We start from the raw sequence: 22,284 nt of genomic DNA on the forward strand, positions 1-22,284 counted from the left end.
CAAGTGATCCTTAGGTCAAGGTTTTGACCTCAGCTTAGTTCACTACATGTATATGAATGTTTCTGTTCAGTGCTGTGAGATGACTTCTGTTGTAACTTGGCTCTATGTAAATAAACTGAATTGAATAAGATGGCAACAATCCACTTTGGTCTTGTCTTGGTCCTGCTCGGACAAACCATCAGCTTGTCAATCCAGTCAAAATTAAACTTTTTAGAGTACAAGTTTCCATTAAAGGTTTTATATTCCTTTTGTTTTGTTCATTTGTAGGCAATCTGTTTAATACAACCATGTTAAAGTTTAATTTCTGCTTTAAAAATTATGCATGACTTTGGCATTAAAAAAAACTGGAGTGAAACAAACAGATCTGCAGTTTAACATGGACTTCATGTTTGGATTGTCAGAGCAGCTGATAGTTTTATAGCTGGCAGGCAAAGCAGAACATTGTGGGACTGGATATGGAAAATATACATTCCTTGAAGAGGAATGTTTCCATCTGCACCACAACACAATAAGGGGATGATTAGATTGCTGTTGGAATAGATCAGTGGGTGATGAAGATGAGTCATGATTGTAAACAACCCAAAGTGCAGAAGGCTGTTAAAATCCACAAACTACTTAATGTGTTTGATTTAGACATTGAAGTGGAATATTTGCAAAATAATGCCAACAAACTACCCACTAATGCATGTTATTGATAAAGGGCAATGAGGTGTGGCTTTTACATCAGCTCTTACTCTATTCACTCATTGCGTTTGTATTATGAATTACTCGTTTATTTTATGTTCATCCAATAATATTGATCGGTGCATATTTTGTTTTGCTTTCAGGCGACAATTGGAATTGACTTTCTGTCGAAAACAATGTACCTAGAAGATCGAACGGTAAGTTACAGCTGTATTGTGTCATGACGCACGTTTTATTACCAGAGCAGCTACAGTTCTCTCCGCCTGTCATTTAGTTCATCTCCACAAAACCGTTGTCTGCATTCAGACTGTTCGGCAGTGCTGAGGAACAGCATGTCATCTTTCTTGTGCTGCGTAGGTGGATACAATGGAGCCTGTCTGCTGTTTTTCTGTTTAGCATGGAAAAGTACAACCTTGGAAACGAAGGCTTTTCTTGTCTAAATAAAGCCTGTTGTGAATGTGTGCATGTGTGTCTGAAGGGAGCCCATTGTTTCCTGGCTCTCTGACTGTCTGAATCATCTTCCCCTCCTCAGCGTTGTCTCTCTGAACCCCAGGTGAGGTTGCAACTCTGGGACACAGCAGGACAAGAGCGCTTCAGGAGCCTCATCCCCAGTTATATACGGGACTCCACCGTGGCCGTGGTGGTCTACGATATTACGAGTCAGTGCCTGTTGCACACGCGTTTCACGTAAAACATGTTAGCCGTCAGCTTCGCAGTTTCTACTCAACTTTAGCTTCAGCCCATGATGTAGATGACTCCACTTAAACCAGAGCTGTTTGCTAACAAGCCGTCTTATGTAATAAAACTAAGCACATTAGTGGTTAATTAAAATATAGCTCTTAAGCTTCAGATGTTTTGTCATTTTCATTGCTAGGCAACATCTAGGGGAAAGGGAAATAAGAGCTGAAGGACGTGATTGTTTTATAATCAGGGAGAGAAAGAAAAAACTAATTTACTGAACATAGTTAATAGGAAAACGTTGGTTTTCTGTGGTTTATAGGGACATGATAAAAAAAATCCCATATTAGATCTTAAGTTTAGGTTAATACTTAAGCAACTTTTGGCATTTGAAGGTTTGTCATTATTTATTCAACAAAACAAGACAAATAATCTCTAATGCTTACTCCACCTTTAGTAACTATACTTTTAAAGTAATTCAACGCTGTCTGACCTATCAATCCCTTTTGTTGTGGAGGAATTTGCAGGTAATTGTTTCTGCACAGCTTTCTCAAGTTCTCACTGCAGCACTGTGGGAGGGTTGACGTCTGAACATTGGTTGAGACATTACAACATCTTTTCATAAGAAGAGTTGTGCAAAGTGTAAATGCTTGAAGTCAGATGTTCTATTTTGAATAGCTATGCTTGTGAAGATTACTGATAACGTTATTGTGATAAGATGGGTGTTGCTGCATTTGAGCTTATTTTACTCTGCTCTCTTCCTTCAGACGTCAATTCATTCCAGCAGACGTCAAAATGGATAGACGATGTGAGGACAGAGAGAGGAAGTGATGTCATCATCATGCTTGTTGGCAATAAAACAGACTTGGCAGACAAGAGGTATGTAAATACAACATGGCTACCTCCTGTCCTCCGCATCTCTTTTTTTGTGTTGTCACCATGACAACCATGGTTGAGATGATAGCTGGGCACTCTCATGGAAGCATCTGTCAGACCACTTGTTTTAAAATGAGAAAATTAAAGCTTGCTTCAGGGAATGTCTGATGACCGAGTCTTTTAATTTTTTTTTTTTCTGGGGGTGTATGAAGTCATCTAGAAAAGGTGAGAAAATGCTGATGAGACAAGATGTTTAATGAATCAAAGATGGGGAGAAAATTGATCTGAAACAGAAAGCTATGAGTTGAAAGGTAAGAAAAATACTTGCAGCAGAAATGTACAGTAGTGGGAGAGCTGGAGAAAATAAATGGAGAATCGAACCATAACATGATTAGTGTTCTGGTGGGTAAATATTGATGCTGCGAGTGTACCAACTGTAGACTACAGACTACATGAAAATGACCTCGCTTCAATTCACCACCTCAAGTTGGTTCTATTTCCTGAGAAGGTGTAGAAGCACAGAAAATTTAGCAATATAGAGTTTTAATCTAGAAAATATGCAAAGTACTACTTAACTCAATATTTTTTGTCAAATTTTCTGTAAAATATATTGCTCTAAAAGGTTTTTAAGTAATAAATGGGTGTGTTGAACTTGAGAAACATGATTGGTCTAAATCACAGCATTATAAAGTAGAGCTGTCATTTCTAACCTGAACCTGGAACCTGGAACCTGGCCCGACCTGGATTAGGGCCAGGCCGAGCCATAATAATGTGCTTAATGTGCGGGCCGGTATTGGGGTTTTTGATTGCGTTAGCAGACGTGTGCAGCTCACAATCCAACTATATGGCAACATGTCTTGCCATACATTCACCAGCTGCACGCGTCCATTTGACCGCACACTGACCGGCCCTGAAAGAGGTTAAAAAAAAAAGTTAATTTAAGCTTCAGATGGGACAGAAATAAGCAACAAGCATGAACAAAGTCAATTCATATGAAATTGACGTTCATTCAGCCGCTGCACTCGGCGAACGTACGTGGCCGATGACCCAAACAGGTGAGATCACAAAATATCCAACATGTCAGAGCAGGGTCCGTGTCTGAATAATGCAGAATGCAGGCAGAAACGGGGATTTATTGCGCTTTGATGGCCATGAAAGAACAAACACCCCTCAGCTCCGATCTTCTGCCCCCTTAGCCGCGCGCGTCAGCCTATCGTTAATAACCATATAAGCAGTCAAAGTTTAATTAATTATGTTGAGGGGTTTTTTTCGGGTTCAGACCTGTAATTACTGTTAATTCAGCAGGTTGGGAGAGGTTCGGAAATGATGGCTATGGGCTGGGACCAGGTCGGGTAGGATTTTTTTGGGGGCCCGAATGCAAGTCTATTATAAAGTATGTTTTCCAAAATAAGAAAAGCTAGCTAAAGTTCACTAAGGCCTAGCTAGGTAATCAGCAAGCAGCTGGAGTTTAAAACGACTCTGTACACTGACACTGATTTAAAAAGTCTTCATTAAAAGTGTCTTATTTAATTTAAAATACAAACCGGATTCCAAAAAAGTTGGGACACTAAACAAATTGTGAATAAAAACTGAATGCAATGATGTGGAGGTGCCAACATCTAATATTTTATTCAGAATAGAACACAAATCACAGATCAAAAGTTTAAACTGAGAGAATGTATCAAAGGGAAAAATCTGTTGTTTTCAAATTTCACGGCGTCAACAAATCCCCAAAAAGTTGGGACAAGTCTATTTTTACCACTGTGTGGCATCCCCCCCTTCTTCTTACAACACTCAACAGACGTCTGGGGACAGAGGAGACCAGTTTCTCAAGTTTAGAAATAAGAATGCTCTCCCATTCATGTCTAATACAGACCTCTAACTGTTCAATCGTCTTGGGCCTTCTTTGTCGCACCTTCCTCTTTATGATGCGCCAAATGTTCTCTATAGGTGAAAGATCTGGACTGCAGGCTGGCCATTTAAGTACCCAGATCCTTCTCCTACGTAGCCATGATGTTGTGATTGCTGCAGAATGTGGTCTGGCATTATCAGGTTGAAAAATGCAGGGTCTTCCCTGAAAGAGATGACGTCTAGATGAGAGCATATGTTGTTCTAGAACCTGAACATAGTTCTCTGCATTAATGGTGCCTTTCCAGACATGCAAGCTGCCCATGCCACAAGCGCTCATGCAACCCCATACAATCAGTGATGCAGGCTTCTGAACGGAGAGTTGATAACAACTTGGGCTATCCTTGTCCTCTCTGGTCTGGATAACATGGCGTCCCAGTGTTCCATAAAGAACTTCAAATCGTGACTCATCTGACCACAGAACAGTCTTCCATTTTGCCACACTCCATTTTAAATGACACCTGGCCCAGTGCAAACGTCTGAGCTTGTGGAGCTTGCTTAGAAATGGCTTCCTCTTTGCACTGTAGAGTTTCAGCTGGCAACGGCAGATGGCACGGTGGATTGTGTTCACTGATAATGCTTTCTGGAAGTATTCCTGAGCCCATTCTGTTATTTCCTTGACAGTGGCATTCCTGTTTGAGGTGCAGTGACGTTTAAGGGCCCGGAGATCACGAGCATCCAGTAGAGTTTTACGGCCTTGACTCTTACGCACAGCGATTGTTCCAGATTCTCTGAATCTTTTGATGATGTTATGCACGGTTGATGATGATAACTTAAAAGTCTTTACTATTTTACGCTGGGTAACACCATTCTGGTATTGCTGCACTATCTTTCTGCACAACAATGGTGGAATTGGTGATCCTCTTACCATCTTGGCTTCTGAGAGACACTGACACTCTGAGAAGCTCTTTTTATACCCAATCATGTTGTCAATTGACCTAATTAGTGTTAATTGGTCTTCCAGCTGTTCGTTGTACGCTCAATTTCCTTTTTCCAGTCACTTATTGCTACTTGCCCCAACTTTTTTGGGATTTGTTGATACTGTGAAATTTTGAATCAACATATTTTTCCTTTAAAATGTTACATTTACCCAGATTAAAATTTTGATCTGTCATCTATGTTATATTACGAATAAAATATTGACATTTGCCATCTCCACATCATTGCGTTCAGTTTTTATTCACAATTTGTTTAGTGTCCCACCTTTTTTGGAATCCGGTTTGTAAATATAAATGTCTTGTTGTGTTTGTTTTATACAAATTGATGAGAGCTGACAACTGAAACAAGCAATAGAGAATTAAAACTACCCAAATGATGTACTGGTTGATAGATAAGTAATTTCTCATATTCAGCTAATAGCATTGATCAGGGATGATGTCACAAGAATTATGGGGAATCCCCAAAGTCCTGGAAGTTGGGCAAACTATGTAGAAGACCTCATGCAAAATGGCCACCTCCAGTGCTTTTGTCCATGTCAAATTAAACAAAAGCAACAACCCCGGGGCCATAATCGACTTGGAATAAATTGAATGAAACAACAATACACAGCTCAAGCAATGGCTACAATGCAGGGCAACCAGACAAATTAATTAAAATGTACTAATTCCAGGTGTTGTTCCTGGTGTTTCCATGCTGATTCGTGCTCTTTTGTCTCAGTGAAAAAGAGCACAGATGACAGAAGATTTTGTGCAGGATTAAATCCATTGATTCTTCATGCATTGCACAGGCTTTCAGTGGCAGGATCAAGAATGATTTTCCCAGCTGCTTCTTCTATTTTACTTTGTTAGCTGGTGTTAGCCATTAGCTGTTAGCTATCAGTTCTTTTACCCTGTTTTTCAAAGTGAAACTTTTCTTAACTTATATAATAAGTAATAAGAACATATGATAAGTTCTAAGTTCTGTTATTACCACAATCGATTTTTGGCTTGGAAACAGAAAGGAAATTTAAGTTTTCTCCATTGCTTTGCTAGTTTTTGTTATCAACCACATTTAGACTGATTTTACTCTACGAGAATGTCAGAATGGTGATGGTATTTTTGAGATCCCTATAATGTTTTTTAATATTATCCTGTCTCTTAGATGTAAGTATTCTTGTTACATTTGTCCAGTCAAAGCCAACTCGGCCACAGTGTCCAATCCAACGATTACGTTTCTCTCCATTATTATCTCCTTTACATTACTCTCTGAGTAATTAACTTTGGAAACAACGAGCCAAATACCTTGCATAAGAGTCTTGTCAGCATATTGGCCGTCAATATTGCAAGTCCCATAGCAACAAAGCTTCTTAGGTACCCCCCCCCCCCCCCTTCTTTTTTAATTGTCACAAAGCACAACTACAGTACTGTATCGTACTTGAAGATCTGTTTGCCTGAAACCCGGGTACTTGCTGACACTATATTGTGTAGGAAGCTATTTTTAATAACCCTGACCAGCGCTATTTGCTAATGTTATTCATTACGTTTAGACTGGCTTCGACACACCTGTTTTGTTTACATTAGTCAGGAAGTCAAAGTAGTCATAAGCAAATTTAGCCACTGACATTTAGCTGATCTCTAAGCCGATGCACTGCATGAAATGGAGTGTTAACACTGCCTAACTGGCTAGCTGCTATCTCTGACTGCATATGGTGTGCCACCACTGGGAGCTTATAATACATTCATAGCTGCTTGCTAATTGCCTGGTTAACCGTAGAAAATGTAAGCAACCTCATATTTTGGAACACCTACCTTCTGACTAGAGTTGTATTCGAGCCTAAAAAAAATCAGACCCGGTCCCGGCCCATAGCCATTTTTTCCAAACCCGACCCGACCAATTTGCCTGCAATTACTGGCCTGAACCAGAAAAAAATATATATATATTTTTTTTTATTAAGTTTTTACTGCTTTTGTAAGCAAATCCGTTTGACATGATATTTTTAAAATGCATTTGAGGTGGAACACCTGGAGAGCTGGTGCAAAGAGAATAACCTTCACATCAATGTGAAGAAGACAAAGGAGATGATTGTGGACTTCAGAAGGAACAAAAACATCTACACCCCCCTGAACATAAGAGGATCCGCGGTGGAAGTGGTCTCCAGCTACAAGTACTTGGGTGTACACATGAATGACAACCTCAGCTGGAGCAACAACACCACCAGCCTGATCAAGAAAGCTCATCAGAGACTCTACTTCCTCAGACGGCTGAGACGAGCTGGTCTGGGAAGCTCAGTCCTCACCTCCTTCTACAGGTGTGCAGTGGAGAGCATCCTGTGCTCCAGCATCAACGTGTGGCATGGAGGCTGCACAGCTGCAGAAAGAAAAGCTTTGCAGAGAGTGGTGAAGGCTGCACAGAAGTCTGTCGGAATCAGCCTCCCCACCATCACAGACATCTACACCTCCAGATGCAGGAAGAGGGCCACCTGCATCATGAAGGACCCCACTCACCCAGCACACACACTTTTTGCCCCACTCCCCTCAGGAAGGAGGTTAAGGAGCATTAAGTGTAGAACCACTAGACTGAGGAACAGCTTCTACCCTGAGGCTGTTAGACTCATGAATCTCTAACTAGAATAATCACTGTGAAAAACCATATCATGTTGCTGCTGATCTGTTTCATGTTGCTGCTGATCTGTTTCAATGTTGATGTGTGCATATCATGTTGCTGCTGATCTGTTTCAATGTTGATGTGTGCATGAACATGAGTCTGCTCACAGACTCATGTTCATGTTGCTGCTGATGTTCAATGTTTTATGTTATGAGTGCTTAGTGTATATTTAGTTGATGTTTTTCTTAGTTCATATCTTAGATGTTATTACTGTTTTTCTTATACATTTTATTGTTGGATGTAACTGGGACCCCGTGTACATAATTTCGCTCCACCACATGTACCACATGAGGTGCGAATGACAATAAAGAAACTCTGACTCTGACTCTGAAAGAGAGGAAGATACAAGATTTATTTTTATTTAAAAGTCACCAAATGGATATTAACATACAAAACAAATAGCCTAATAAAATCCGCTCTAAAGATAGGCAGATGAACAAAATATTTTTAGAGCAAAATTATATTGAAAAATATAAAACAAGGCTATTTTAACTGAACATGCTGCTTGCGTCGGCTTTTATAGCTTCAGATGCTGCTACTTCCTTCACCGCAGATGACAACAGGTGTGGAGACGCGTGCGGCCGGTGATCTGGTGATCCATCTGAAGCTTAACTGGACTTTTTTCTTTTTACCTCTTTCAACCGGCCAGTCAGACCTGCCTCCTCCTCTACAAGTAGATTAACACAATTTTATATTGTGCATTCTTATTTAGTTTTCTTTGTGCTGTATGATTCGTAAAGCCATGTCAAAAGCTCAAGACCAACCCGGTCCGCCCATCATGCACATTATTTTGGCCCGACCTGGCTCTGGGCTCGGATTAGAAATCGCAGCTCTACTTCTGACCCTGTGTATAAGCTGATCACATTTTGCAAATGCTGGCAGTCCTTCTGAATTTGGAGACAAGCTATTGACAAACTTTTTTGTTATGCTGAGACCTCTACATGTTGTCACATGCCAAATTATGTTATGTTGTATATCAATAGGCATGGTCTGCTGAAACACAAACTGCAAACAATTAACATAATTTAAAAGCCCAATAATCAGATGGTTACGAAATGCATCTTTGCTGTTATATTCTTCACTTTGCACCTTTGCTGACAGTTAAATTATATTTTAGAAATATGGTGTTTTTATCACAGAGACTGTAGGATTTATACAAAATATGTGTTTTTAGGTTAACACATTCTTAAATCCTGTCATTAGTATTATTTGAACGTTAGAAAATGGGTTTATTCAATTGTGCAGTATGCAGCCATACTGAATGATATTTATCACACATGATCTACCCTTGTGGTGTAATTTATTTCTAAAATTTGTTACAGGCGGCAGTAATTTCCCATGTGAGAACAATAATTTACAGCTGAAGAGAGAAATTCCCCTGGTGTTTTTTTTTTTTTTTCATTGGATGTCAGGAACAGAAAAATGCTGCTGATAGCAGTTTCTGGGAGGCATCTCAGTGGACCCGTCAATAAACGCTCACAATAAACAGCAGGCATAAAACACGAGACGAAAAGACATGAAAAGCTTTCAGAATGTAAAGCTAGCACAGGACTGTACATGTAGAATAGGTTACACCTATAATAAACTTCTGTATAACAAAGGCAGTGAAGTTTTTCTAAAAAAATTATCCTTTCAATAGATTGATTCAAATTGTTGAACTATTTTCATTTTGTTACGATTTTATCAGGCCTAGTATGGTCTGAAAGTTAAAGTCCCAGTAAATCTTCTGTGGTAATGAAGTAAATGTTTTTATTGTCCCACATCACGGAGCAAAGAGGAGAAATTGGGAACACACTCCCTCCGTCTGTACATCTGTCTGATTGTACGTGAGCATAACAACTTGAAAAATAGGTGAGGTTCCCACATCCGTTTTGGTGCGTGACTTCATCAATACATAAGAAAGATCACTATAAATAATTCGGTGTGTGTGTGTGTGCGTGTGCGTGTGCGTGTGTGTGCATGCGTTTTTGTTTCAGGTTACCTTCTAGGGAACAGTTTTACAAAAAAAATCATGTATTGTGGGAACCAACTGCTCTTTATGGGGACCAAAACCAGGTCCCCATAATAAGTCTCGTTGGGGTATTAGAGGTTAGGTTTAGGACTAAGGTGTCAATTACAGGTGTGTTAGGGTTAGGCATGTACTAGTAATTGTTAGGTTTAGGGTAAGGGTCAGGGTTAGGCTATAGAAAATGAATGGAAGTCAATGCAAAGTCCCCAGAAAGTATGTTTACAAGAATGTGCGTGCATGTGTGTGTAAGGGGTGGGGGGTGAGTGTGAGTGAGTGAGCTGACCACTCCGATCATTTGAGGAAATATACTTTATAGTTTTAGGTATAAATCCAGGATTTAAACCTGGATTATTGAGCATGAACTTTGGTGTTTTGAACCTTTTTGACATGTCTGCCTCAGAGGAGTTGATGGAGGAGGTGGGGGGGGGGGGTCAGAAGCCATCTTACCACCAGCAAACTATTTTTTTTTTCACTTTGGGTATGAATTGTTTGTGGGAGTCAGTTTGGTTTGGTGGCTCCTCAGATTGAAGAAGTCCTTCAGATGAAGGACGAAACGTCTCGGTAACAAAAGAAACCGTCCAGATGATCTGACTGGACATTGTTGGTTTTCAGTTATATTTACAAAAAACAATTTTAACCAGACATTTTAAGTCTCAATAATCTATTTACTTTTTTAAATTCTTAGTGTTAAAAGAAAGCCATGCTTGCACCCACAAACATAATTTCTTCTAGGGGATGTTAATGTGTGTTCAGCTGTCCCTATACATTAGATCAGAATATAGTTGAAACTCCTTTAATTAAACTGAAGAAGAAGGTAAATATCATCAAAATATTTTTATGATGACACTCACCTGTGTTTATAGGTATATTTTGTTTTTTCATGTGTTTTCTTACAGTAAACTTCATACAGTATTAATGTGGCTTTTTACTTTTAATAAATACCTTTAATATGTAAAATACTAGGATTTAAAAAAATAAATGGACAGTATATTGCATTTGTATGATAGACTGGAATTTGATTTTAAGGCACTCGAGGAGTAGCTCTTAGCTCTGTTTGTTATTGCTCAGTGGTGTGTGGTGGAGCATTTCACGATGTTCGGTGTGTCGAAGAATACAGTTTAAAAGCTGCAAATCTCCTGCAGCTCGGCATGTGGGAAACCTGCTGTGCATCGAACGCCAGGAAGCATCAGCCAAGCAGATACTGGTGTGATGTGCACTGACGGAAAGAAGCGCTGACATTTTGTTTATTTGTTTATTTTTTCCCTGTTGAACGTGTTTATTTTGTTTATTTATTTATTGAGTTTTCTTTTATACTACTGGCACAACAAAAATATAAATGGGCCAGTATGACCCTCTGATGGTATAACCTTTATCAAAATACTATCATCATTCAAATTTAAAGCAAAGACATCCTGATGTATGCTCTGTAATCCAGGTAGATAAATCTAATAAAGTTAAGTCTGGTCCTCTGGAAGAATTCTTCTTGTTAAAATGTTTAGTCTTTTATCCAAAAGTCTTCTTCAGTCTGAGGTGCTGTATTCAGCTCAGTCTTATAAATAGCACCTTCTCAGAGTGGATTAACCAGTTTGTTGTTGACATCCAAAACCAGCTGCTCACATGGCCAAGAAGGACCATCAGCCTAACAATGGATCATTAGCACACTGATGGCTGTTTACTATTCACAGGGGGCTGAGTGATACTAGCAATCACAGCATTGTAAGAGGGGGACAGTTGAACCCGGAGGCCTCCACCCCTGTTTAATGATGGACGATTTCTTTTCACAAAGATGACCTCCTTTACTCCTCTCTCAAACCATCGTTCCTGTCTGTACAGGATGTGAACATCTTCATCCCTGAAAGAGTGACCGCTGGCCTGGAGATGAGTGTAGACTGCAGAGTCCTGGCCTGATGATGTTGATCTTCTGTGCTGGGCCATCCTTTTGGCCAGTGGCTGTTTAGTTTCCCCGATGTAAGACTGATCACAGCCCTCCTGACACTGAACAGCATACACAACATTACTCTGTTTGTGCCAGGGGACTGGATCTTTGGGATGAACCAGTCTTTGCCGTAATGTATTTTGGGGTTTAAAAGCCACTGGGACGTTATGTTTAGAAAATAAACGTCTCAGTTTCTCTGATACTCCCGCAACATATGGAATGACCACTGGTCTGGGTCTGGGTTTCTCCTTTTCACCTGTTGGCTGACTGGAGTCCTGTTTGGGTTTCTTCTCTGCTTTCAGGAAGGCCCAGTTAGGATATCCACATTGCTCTAGAGCTGGTGTGCCCAACCAGTCGCTCGCGGGCGACCGGTTGCCCGCGAGCTGGTTCCCAGTCGCCCGCGAAGCGAAACCTTGACTTGTATTCTCACAGACATAGTCTCGCGAGTTTTGGGTGCGGTGACACAGCGCTCTCACGAGACTTTAGGCTCAGTAGTGGAGTAATGTCGGTGCGCAGAAAACATGGATGGAAAACTAGCGAACAAGCAAACGAAAACTTATTATTTTCACACAGAGTGGGAGGAGGAGTATTTTTTTGTTTATTCTAATTCGAAGTCCATTTGCCTCATCTGTAATTCGAGCGTTGCCTTACCCAAAAAGTGTAACTTGGAGCGGCATTTCAAGACGATGCACAAACGGTTTGAGACAGATTTCCCTCTTAAAAGTTCTTTACGGACTCAGAAAGTGCGGGAGCTAAAAAACAAGCTTGCAGCTCAGCAATCAGTCTTCACTCGGCCCAGCACAAAAGGTAAAGCTGCTACGATAGCTTCCTACCGTGTTAGCCGCATCCTGGCTCAACATAAGAAGTCTTTCAGCGATGGACAAGTTATGAAAGAAGCGTTTATTGAGGCTGCAGATGTGCTTTTTCATGATTTTAAAAATAAAAGTGAGATCGTAGCTGCTATTAAAGACGTGCAGTTGTCCAGACAAACAGTGACACAGCGATGTGAGGGAATGTCTGTGGATGTGGAGGAGCAGCTAAAAAAGGACGTGGAACAATGTGAGTGTTTCTCTCTTCAGTTTGATGAGTCGACAGACATGGTGGATGTAGCCCAGCTGTGTATTTTTATCAGAATGGCCTTTGCAGACATGAGTGCAAAAGAGGAGCTGCTCACCATCTTGCCTTTGAAGGGACACACAAGAGGAGAAGATATTTTTAATGCGTTTATGGAGTTTGTTAATAAAAGCAACTTGCCCCTCTTTAAACTAATTTCTATAACAACTGATGGCGCTCCAGCAATGACTGGTCACACCAGTGGATTTGTTGCACTCTGCAAGCAGAATGATGCTTTCCCAGACATTTTGCACTATCACTGCATCATCCACCAACAGGCCCTGTGTGGGAAGATTTTAAACATGAAGGAAGTGATGGATGTTGCCATGAAAACTGTGTGCTCTATAAGGGCCAGGAGTCTGCAGAGGAGGTTGTTCCGGGCTCACTTGGAGGAGGCAGGAGCAGACCACACAGACCTGCTGCTGCACATGGACGTCAGGTGGCTAAGCAGAGGTAAATTTCTGGACAGATTCAGTGAGCTGTTGCCTGAGATCAGGGATTTTCTGAAGCTGTCAGATCATGGTGAACATTCAAAACTAGAGGACACCCAGTGGCTTTTGGATTTAGCCTTCCTCACAGATCTCACCAGCCTGCTCAATGAACTGAATTTGGAGCTTCAGGGAAAGAACAAAAACATAATCCACATGATCAGTTCTGTGAGCACCTTCAAAAGCAGGCTGCAACTGCTCACAAGTCGGCTGCAACGCAGGGACCTGCGAAACTTCCCACACATGGAGGCAGAGCTACAGCGCCAAGGGAAAGAGGTCCCACAACTGGACAGTGCACACTATTCTAAGCAGGTTCCGAGCATCTCAGCAGAATTTGAGAGACGATTTACTGACTTTTCCTCCATCGAGCCTGTTACCAGCTACATGTGTTATCCTTTTGGAAATGTTGATGTGGATGACATTGTGTCCAAATTGGTGTCCGTGTTTCAGCTGGACAGCTCTGGTGTTGAAAATGAGGTGTTGACTCTGCAAAATGACATTGGGATAAAATCCAGAGCATCACCTGGTGTGGATGGAGAGTTCTGGAGTCTGCTGTCAGAAGAAAAGTATCCTAACATCCGAAGATGTGCTTTGAACTTAACAGCACTTTTTGGATCTACCTACCTGTGTGAGTCTGCTCTTTCACACATGAAAATCAAGTCCAAAAACAGATCCACAATGAATGATGATCATCTGGAGACCTGCCTGTGCCTCGCAACCACCTCATACTGCCCATCTTATGAGACCCTGGCCTCCTCCTCTCAGTGTCAGAAGTCCCACTAAGGTAGAGACACATTTATTTTATACAGCTTGCATAAAAAGTTGTCTCCTATAGACACATCACGTTCCGTTTTATTTACTTTAAAGAAGTGAGGAGTAGGGATTGATGAAAAATTATGTTTGTTGATAATGAGACTGGACGAGTAGCTCTTGGCAAATTGCCAACTTCAAAAGTAGCTCTTGGTTCAAAAAAGGTTGGGCGCCCCTGCTCTAGAGCCTGTCTTGTGTAGGATTTCTCCTTCTGCCTGGCTCCTGAGTTAGTGGTGACGCTGTCTGCTCTGTGGTACAGAGTCCTGATGACTCCTAACTTGTGCTCCAAAGGGTGATGGGAGTCAAACTGCAAATACTGGTCTGTGTGGGTGGGTTTGCGGTACACCTCAGTTTACAAATGTCCTCTATCAGAGACTGAGACCTCACAGTCCAAGAAAGCCAACCTGCCATTTTTTTCATCTTCTCGTGTGAACTTGATGTATTTATCCACAGAGTTGGTGGTCAGTAAAATGTTGGACTTCCTGAGATTTAATTTTAACCCAGGTGTCGTCAACATACCTGAACCAATGACTTGGTGGTGTCCCTGAAAAGGACGTCATGGCTCTCTTTTCTTCCTCCTCCATGTACAGGTTGGCAACAATAGGAGAAACTGGAGACCCCATAGCACACCCATGTTTCTGCCTATAATATTGCTCCCCATATGTGAAGTAGGTTGACTGCAGGCACAGTTTCAAGAGTTGACACAGTTGTTCTGTGGAAAGTGTGGTCCTAACTGGGTGGGAGGCACAGTTGCTCAGTTGGTAGAGCTGCTGCCTCTCTGTGAGAAGGTTGCCCCGGTTCAAATCCCGGTCCAGGTGCCTTTCTGGGTGGAGTTTGCATGTTCTCTCCATACATGCATGGGTTTTCCCCAGGTACTCCTGTTTCCTCCCACAGACCAAAAACATGCATGTTAGGTTGATTGGTAACTCTAAATTGTCTCTAGGTGTGAGTGAGAGTGAATGGTTGTTTGTCTCGTTTGTCTCTGTGTCCCTGTGATGGACTGTAGACCTGTCCAGGGTGTCCCCTGCCTCTCACACAGTGACTTTTGAATATAGGCTCCAATGACCCCCGCAACCCAAAAAGGAAGAAGCGGGTAAAGATAATGGATGGATGGAGCTTTTGAAATTATAAAACCAATAAAGTGAGTTAAGGTAAAGTTGGCTTCTTAGAAGTTGGAGTTCATTCAAGAAGAATTTGAATCAATTGGTTCAGATCTTACCTCTCTGACAGATCCTTTTGTGTCTCCATCAATGATTTTAGTTCTGCAGCGACAGAGCTTAAATGGGGGGTTCCGCAGGGGTCCATCCTGGGTCCCCTCCTATTCTCTCTATACCTTCTGCCACTTGATGCTATTTTCCGGAAACACAGCATGCCCTTTCACTTCTACGCCGACGGCTGTCAAATTTACTTCCCCCTAAGACACAATGGTACATACTCTATTCAACCTCTGCTCGACTGCCTGGCTGACATCAGGGACTAGATGGCTTTAAACTTCTTAAATTTCAATGAAAAGAAGTCTGAAGTCATGTTGTTCCCTCCCAATGACACGATCACAAACCACTGCATCGACCTTTCCACTCTAACCCTGTCAGAAAAAGAAAGAGTCACTAATCTGGGAGTGATAATGGACCCTTCCCTGAAACTTAACAATCATGTAAACATGATTGTTAAATCATGTTTCTTCCAACTGAGGCAGCTGTCTAAACTGAAGCCCATGTTGTCCAAAAATGACCTGGAGACAGTAATACATGCATTCATTACATCCAGGCTTGATTACTGCAATTCACTTCTGTTTGGTATCAGTCAGACCTCCATTGCACGACTACAACTGGTCCAGAATGCAGCAGCCCAATTTTTAACCAGTACAGGCAAAAGAGAGCACATTACACCAGTTTTGGCCTCACTGCACTGGCTACCGGTCCACCTTTGAATCCAGTTCAAAATACTCCTGTATGTCTACAAATCGCTTAACAGTTTCCCCCCCATCTCTCTGATCTGCTACAACCGTATGTCCCACCACGTTCCCTGAGGTCAGCGGACCAGTTGCTCCTCACAGTTCCAGGAACTCGTCTTAAGCGCAGAGGTGACAGGACCTTCTCTGTAGCAGGACCAAGACTTTGGAACGAGTTACCTCTGCTTGTCAGACTGGCCCCCTCCCTCTCGGTTTTCAAATCCCGTTTAAAAACGCACTACTATTCAGTAGCTTTCAACACCAGAGGATCTGTGTTTGAACCTGTACGCTCCACACTGGTTTGTCATCATATTTATTATCTGCATCGTTTTTATGTCTATATGTCTGATTTACCTCATTTTGTATATTGCTTCATGTGTTGTTTGTTGTTCTGTCTGTACAGCACTTTGGTTGGCCTTGTAGCTGTTTTAAGTGCTCTATAAATAAAATGGTATGGTATGGTAATTTCATTCAGAGTAACCGTGTGATCCTGTTGACCTCAAGAAGACGAGGTGAAACATGGATCATAAAATAATTAATGTACTTTCACAATGAAAAAATAAGAATAAGATGGGCTGACAGGTTAAATATATCTATTAACTAAGTCAAAGAAAATGTGAATATTTGAGAACTGCCTAATAAAACATGCGCATCATTCAATATTCAAACGCATTGTCTGTTGTGAGGCTGTTTAAGCTTCCCATTATTCTGTGACCATAAACAAGAGGGACTGAAGTTCACCTGGGCTCATCAAGTTAATAAAAAGGACATTGAGATGAACTAAAAAAAAAACAATAAAAAAAAACACTTTGATTAAAGTCATACTTTCCCATTTTTAGTGTTAATGGCCCAGTTTCTTTATTTTTGTTGTGTTAAGCAGATGTGATCATTAGTGAGATAAGGGAACATGCTTGTACTATGATCATTTTTTGCATATGCAAACATTTCTATATCTGCACTTTCCCTCCGCAGTTTCTTTCAAGTTGCCAGTTTGGTAATAAATAAGTTTCAGCCTGTGAATGACTGAATCCGATGCATGCATCTAAACATAGCCACAGAATGCTTGTGGTGTTATGTTAATGCATCTCTAGTGCAAACCTATTTTGCTGTCTCATACGGGTGGAATTACTCTGGCCTGTGCTGTGAAGTTAATTGGGTGTTACAGAAGAAGAGCTTCCATTTAATCTGTAGTTACTGTGTTTTCAGCTCAATGTTTTTGTATGTTAATTCATGTTTAAAACGCCTCCAAGACTTCAAAATAAAGTATTTGTGTTTAAAAGAACTTGCACATGGACATTGAGACAATGTAAGATGTGTATAGAAATGACTGCTGAGTGGGCTTACATCAGGGATCAGCTCTGAGCATTCTTGTTTGGTGGTGATGGTCTGTTTGGCAGATGAAATTAGACAGAAATCCCCATGGTCCATGATGTTTGCAGACATAACATCAGTAAGAGTAAGAGTAAGGAGCTGGTGGAAGAGAGTCTGAAGAGGTGGAAGTATGCTCTGGAGAGAAGAAGAATGAAAATCAAAAAAAGTGACAGAATCCATGTGTGCAAATGAGAGGGAGACAGGTGGATCAGTGAAGATACAAGTAGAGGTACTGAAGGTGGGCGAGTTTAAGTACTTGGGGTCCAACATCTAAAGTAAACCAGAATCCAAAAAGATGCAACCTGCTATGATGTTTGGACACATTGGCACTAATACACACACACGCGCACACACACACACACACACACACACACACACACACAAAAACAGGTGGCAAAGATGAAGATGAGATTTTCATTTGGAGTAGCCAAACTGGACAGGGTTAGACATGCGTAAATAAGAGGGACAACGCAGGTTGAGAAGTGTGGAAACAAAGTTAAAGAGACATGGTTGAGATGGTCTGGAAATGTGCAGCAGAGGGATAGTGGACAAAGGATGTTGAATATGAAGCTGCAAAGGAGGAAGAAATGAGGAAAACTACAGAGAATTTCCACTGATGTAGTGATGGAGAAGAGTTTATGAGACAGAGGAGGATGCAATAAGGATATGGGATAAGGTGAGTTGGAGACAGATGTTCTACCGAGGTGACTCCTAAAGGAGTAGCTGAAAGAAGAGGAAGAAAGATGCCTTTCATGTTCAGAAAAAGACCGGAGTGGTTGCATTGAGGTTCCCCAGTAGACCCTGTGGCAGGTTGATTTAGGACCCCCGTGCTTTTAGACCTGCTGGCTGCTTGCCCTGCAGTGTCAGTAGAGCTACAACAATCTTTATAACAGTGTTAATAGACACCTGATACACTTTGTGTCACAGCAAGAGGCAAGCAATCAGTGCCAAATTCATTATAACATCATGTAAATTTGCTGTCATTAATTTCTCAGTGGACAGTGTAATTAATCATACTCAGCCAGGTAGGCCTGATGTATCATCCCTATCCTAAAACAACAGTGGTGTATTTGTACATCATCCGTTTATCTGTGATGAACGTTAATATGAGAATACGAGCTGTGTTCAGATCCTGCCTTGTATTCATGAAACCTACTCTGTATTTACAGACAAATTACAATTGAAGAAGGGGAACAGAGGGCTAAAGAACTGAGTGTCATGTTCATAGAGACCAGTGCCAAGACTGGTTATAACGTAAAGCAGGTGAGTTCACAGTCTAATAAGGCCAATAAAACACAATACATAGTAGTGGCAGTTGCAGTTATGTTGTTACAGTCAATCCACTCATTATAGCTAACAGATTAACAATTATTTACCTTATTAATATAACTGGTGATGTTCATCTGATCCTAATTACTGCTGAAGGTTGTAAAGCAGTTTAAACACACTCTGTGGACATCTTTGTTTACATTCACTGAACCGGCTGTCCATACGTCAATTAATCTAATTAGTCTTGCACAGTGATCCCCCACCGTGTTGTGTCAGCAGTGAGAACAGTCCAGCTTGCAAAAGTATTCATCCCCCTTTTGTTGTTTTACAACCTGGATTTTACATGAATTCTAAGCAACAAACCTGTAAAAAATACTTTAGATAATTTAAATTCAAACCGAGGTTAACTGTTCTGTTAACTTCAGGAGTGTGCTTAAGCTCTGCTCAGAGATGAACCTCTGTACATGTCTCACACCTCTGGAAGACTCAAACAGGTTTCCCTCAAGCATTCTTTGTTTAGTGCCGTTTACCAACTCGATGAAAAACATCCCCACAGCATGCTGCAGCCACCACCATGCCTCACTGTATAGATGCACTATATTATTGGCATGGTATCTGTATCGTCGATATTAGTGATAAAGTTAAATATCGGACATCGGACATTCCATCAAAAATAATGCACCGATATGAAAGTCTTCCGTTTTAAGTTAATTTTAAATTTAATTAACTATCAAGTACATCTATTGAAGCACTACTACTTATGCAGTTTTCACTTATCGCTTGTGAACAGATTGAGTTTAGATTTGTGAAAATTTACACATTTGCACTGTTCGAGTGTTGTCATTGTGTTGGAGAGAATAAATGTCATGAATAAATTTGACATTAAACATAATCCAAGTTGAAGTGTTACATCATTTTCAGCCCCTTTTTGGCATCTGCATTTGGACAAGCTGACAAGAAGCATGCAGAATAATGTAGTATTTTAATTCCACAGCAGAGAAAGATGTAGTCTCTGGAAGTAGGTCTAGGAAAAAAATATCAGTATTGGTATCGGTTATCGGCCAAATAAGTTTTAACATATCAGATATCGGCCAAAAATCCAATATCGTGCATCCCTACTTCGCTGTAGGGATAATATTCCCAGGATGTTGAGAGGTGTTGGGTTTCTTCTAGTTGGTGTTCTTGATGGCCAAAACATCAAGTTTGTTAAATTTGACTTTAATTCAACAGAGATTTATAAATCTAAGGTGGAGGGAAAGAAACATTTCCTTTAACCACACAAGTTTCCCACAGCTGTAATGGATTCTCAGCTAAAACAGTTTAAAATGCTGTGAGCTTATTTGTTTCTTATTTAAGTGTTTCAGCTGGCATCCTTCAGGTTCATGTCTGTGTAACACAGGTTGCTTCCTGGATGGCTGGAAATAAAAACTAAAAGCTCTTCCCTTCAGAACTTTCTGGTGATGCGACCAACATTGCATCATTCAGCAGTTTCTGTAACTCTCTGAAACCAGCGGTTTCAACCTGGCAGCTGCTTAAAGCAATGCCTGGTCTGGTCTGTGGCAGCATCAGAGCTGGAGGGTGGTTAATTTTTCTGTCACAGCCGGTTTAATCCTGCCTTTGAACGCGGCTATTCAGAGCAGTTTTAAACACATCTAGCATACACCAGCCTCTTCTTTTGCACGTCCCTGCTGCATTGTACTGCAGATATTACTTAATGTTTAGAAAGATTTGGATACAAAAGAACAATAACCTGATTCAACAGCAAGTCTGTTTCTGAACAGAAGATGATTGTTAAAATCAGCTTGTGTTGGTGGAGTTAGGGAGCAGAGAGGTGTCTGTGTTGTCTGCCAGTGATGGACGGCACCTCAGCAGACAGAGGAGGCTGTTCTTCAGCTTCCTTCAGGACTGCAACACTAACCGAGTCCCAGAACTGAGCATCGTGCAGTGAAACTGAAACAAAGGTCACAGTCCTGCCCTCAAAGGCTGCAACTTCCCATTGTTTGTTTGACTGCGTCATCGATCCTCACCCCGACGTTGTGCCTGCAAATCTAAGATTGCTGCTTATTTCTGCACGAACAAGAAAACCCAGAATCTAGAACCATGCATGTGTAAGATGTTTGCCAGTAACTTCCTGTTGTTACATCCTGTTCTGGAGTTTCTTACACTTGCTGCTCTTGTGCTGCACATTGAGGCAGTCCTTCCTATGGGTGGGGATTGTACACATAATTTATTTTTTACATAAATATTTAGTGTTTTCTCTGTCGTACACAATAAGTTGGTATAAATTAAAAACAAGGCAACAGCTCAACTACAACTCTATCTTGCACTTGATTTACAGCTGATAAGCATGTATAAATTATGTAAAAGATGTAATTCAACAAGGTGTTTGCATTCTGTTTATCTTTTCCAGCTGTTTCGACGCGTGGCAGCTGCTCTGCCAGGGATGGAGAGCATACAAGAAACGAGCAAAGAAGGGAGTATCCTTTACACTGATTTTATAAAAACCTAATTTAATGATGTCAGATGAACAGTCTGAGTGCAAAGCAAACATGTTTATATTCACAGTATTGTATCAGTCTCTACTTTCTCTCTCTCTAACTGAGCAGACAGGAAGAATCTGCATGCTGTCAGCTACCTGCCTAATTAAACGTGTTTGCAGTAAACTTTTTGGCTAGCTGTCAGCTCTGGTGTCTGGCAGGTTCAGCTTGGCTCAGTCTGAAGGTGCGTCTGCAGACAGCGGCAGGTTTGCTCATTTAAACCACCGTAACAAGTCATCACTTCTGAGTTAGATTCATTTCTTATTTTTTAACCAAATGCTCCGGACTTCTGATGCAACAGCTGAGGAGGTTTGTCGGACGCTGCAGCAAAACTAAACCAGCACCAGCTGTTTCTGTCCCAGAAAATAGAAGTGGCAGCATTGCTTAGTTTTAAGCCACAGAAACAGCAGATTTTATTTTGTGAGTATATGTCTTCAGCTCTTCGATGAATATTACAGCACAAAATAACAACAACATGCATTATGCATTTATTGTCCTTCGTTGTGAAGCCGAGGTAAATTGGAATTTTCTTCTGTCCATCCGTCTGTTGTGAGCACAACTTGAAAAATAAGTGAGACTAATTTTCCAGTTTGGTGTGTGGCTACATCAAAGAATAACAAAGTTTCCTATTGAAAATTAGTTTGCTATGTCAAAATCCAAGATGGCTGCTGCCACGTAGTATCTATGTAAACGTTGTGAGCTGGATAACTTGAAAAATAAGCAAAATACTGGCATCCATTTGGGTGTGTGGCTGCATCTAGGAGTGAGAAAGGGCTGATGGGATGGCCAAATCCCACCAGATTATTTTATGGTGGCCAAGGCCACCATTGACCACCACCTGGTACCACTATGGTGCCTGGTCAGTGTTGCCAGATAGAGTCGAGGTTTTCCAGCCCAAAAGTCTGTTAAAAACCGCCCCATTGCACAAAAACCCACCCAATCAATGTATTGTTATATTTACTGTTTGAACACACACACACAAACACATACATATATACATAAATACATATATACATACATACATATATACATACATACATACATACATACATACATACATACATACATACATA

General features: G+C 40.9%; 1 protein-coding gene across 2 annotated transcripts in view; it reads left to right on the forward strand.

The window, feature by feature from the left end:
• The window catches only part of rab6ba (RAB6B, member RAS oncogene family a), an 84,724-nt gene that overhangs the window by 49,208 nt on the left and 13,232 nt on the right, over positions 1 to 22,284 (forward strand). The window contains exons 3-7 of one of the 2 annotated variants that reach the window (XM_037675014.1): positions 828 to 881; positions 1,217 to 1,343; positions 2,130 to 2,241; positions 18,575 to 18,668; positions 21,085 to 21,151. In XM_037675014.1, coding sequence (XP_037530942.1) covers positions 828 to 881; positions 1,217 to 1,343; positions 2,130 to 2,241; positions 18,575 to 18,668; positions 21,085 to 21,151 — 454 coding nt within the window. The remainder of the gene's footprint in view (positions 1 to 827; positions 882 to 1,216; positions 1,344 to 2,129; positions 2,242 to 18,574; positions 18,669 to 21,084; positions 21,152 to 22,284) is intronic. The other variant, XM_037675015.1, reaches the window with a different exon arrangement.

Source organism: Nematolebias whitei, chromosome 3 (assembly GCF_014905685.2).
Source record: "Nematolebias whitei isolate Nwh7 chromosome 3, NemWhi1, whole genome shotgun sequence".
NCBI classification, from domain to species: domain Eukaryota; kingdom Metazoa; phylum Chordata; class Actinopteri; order Cyprinodontiformes; family Rivulidae; genus Nematolebias; species Nematolebias whitei.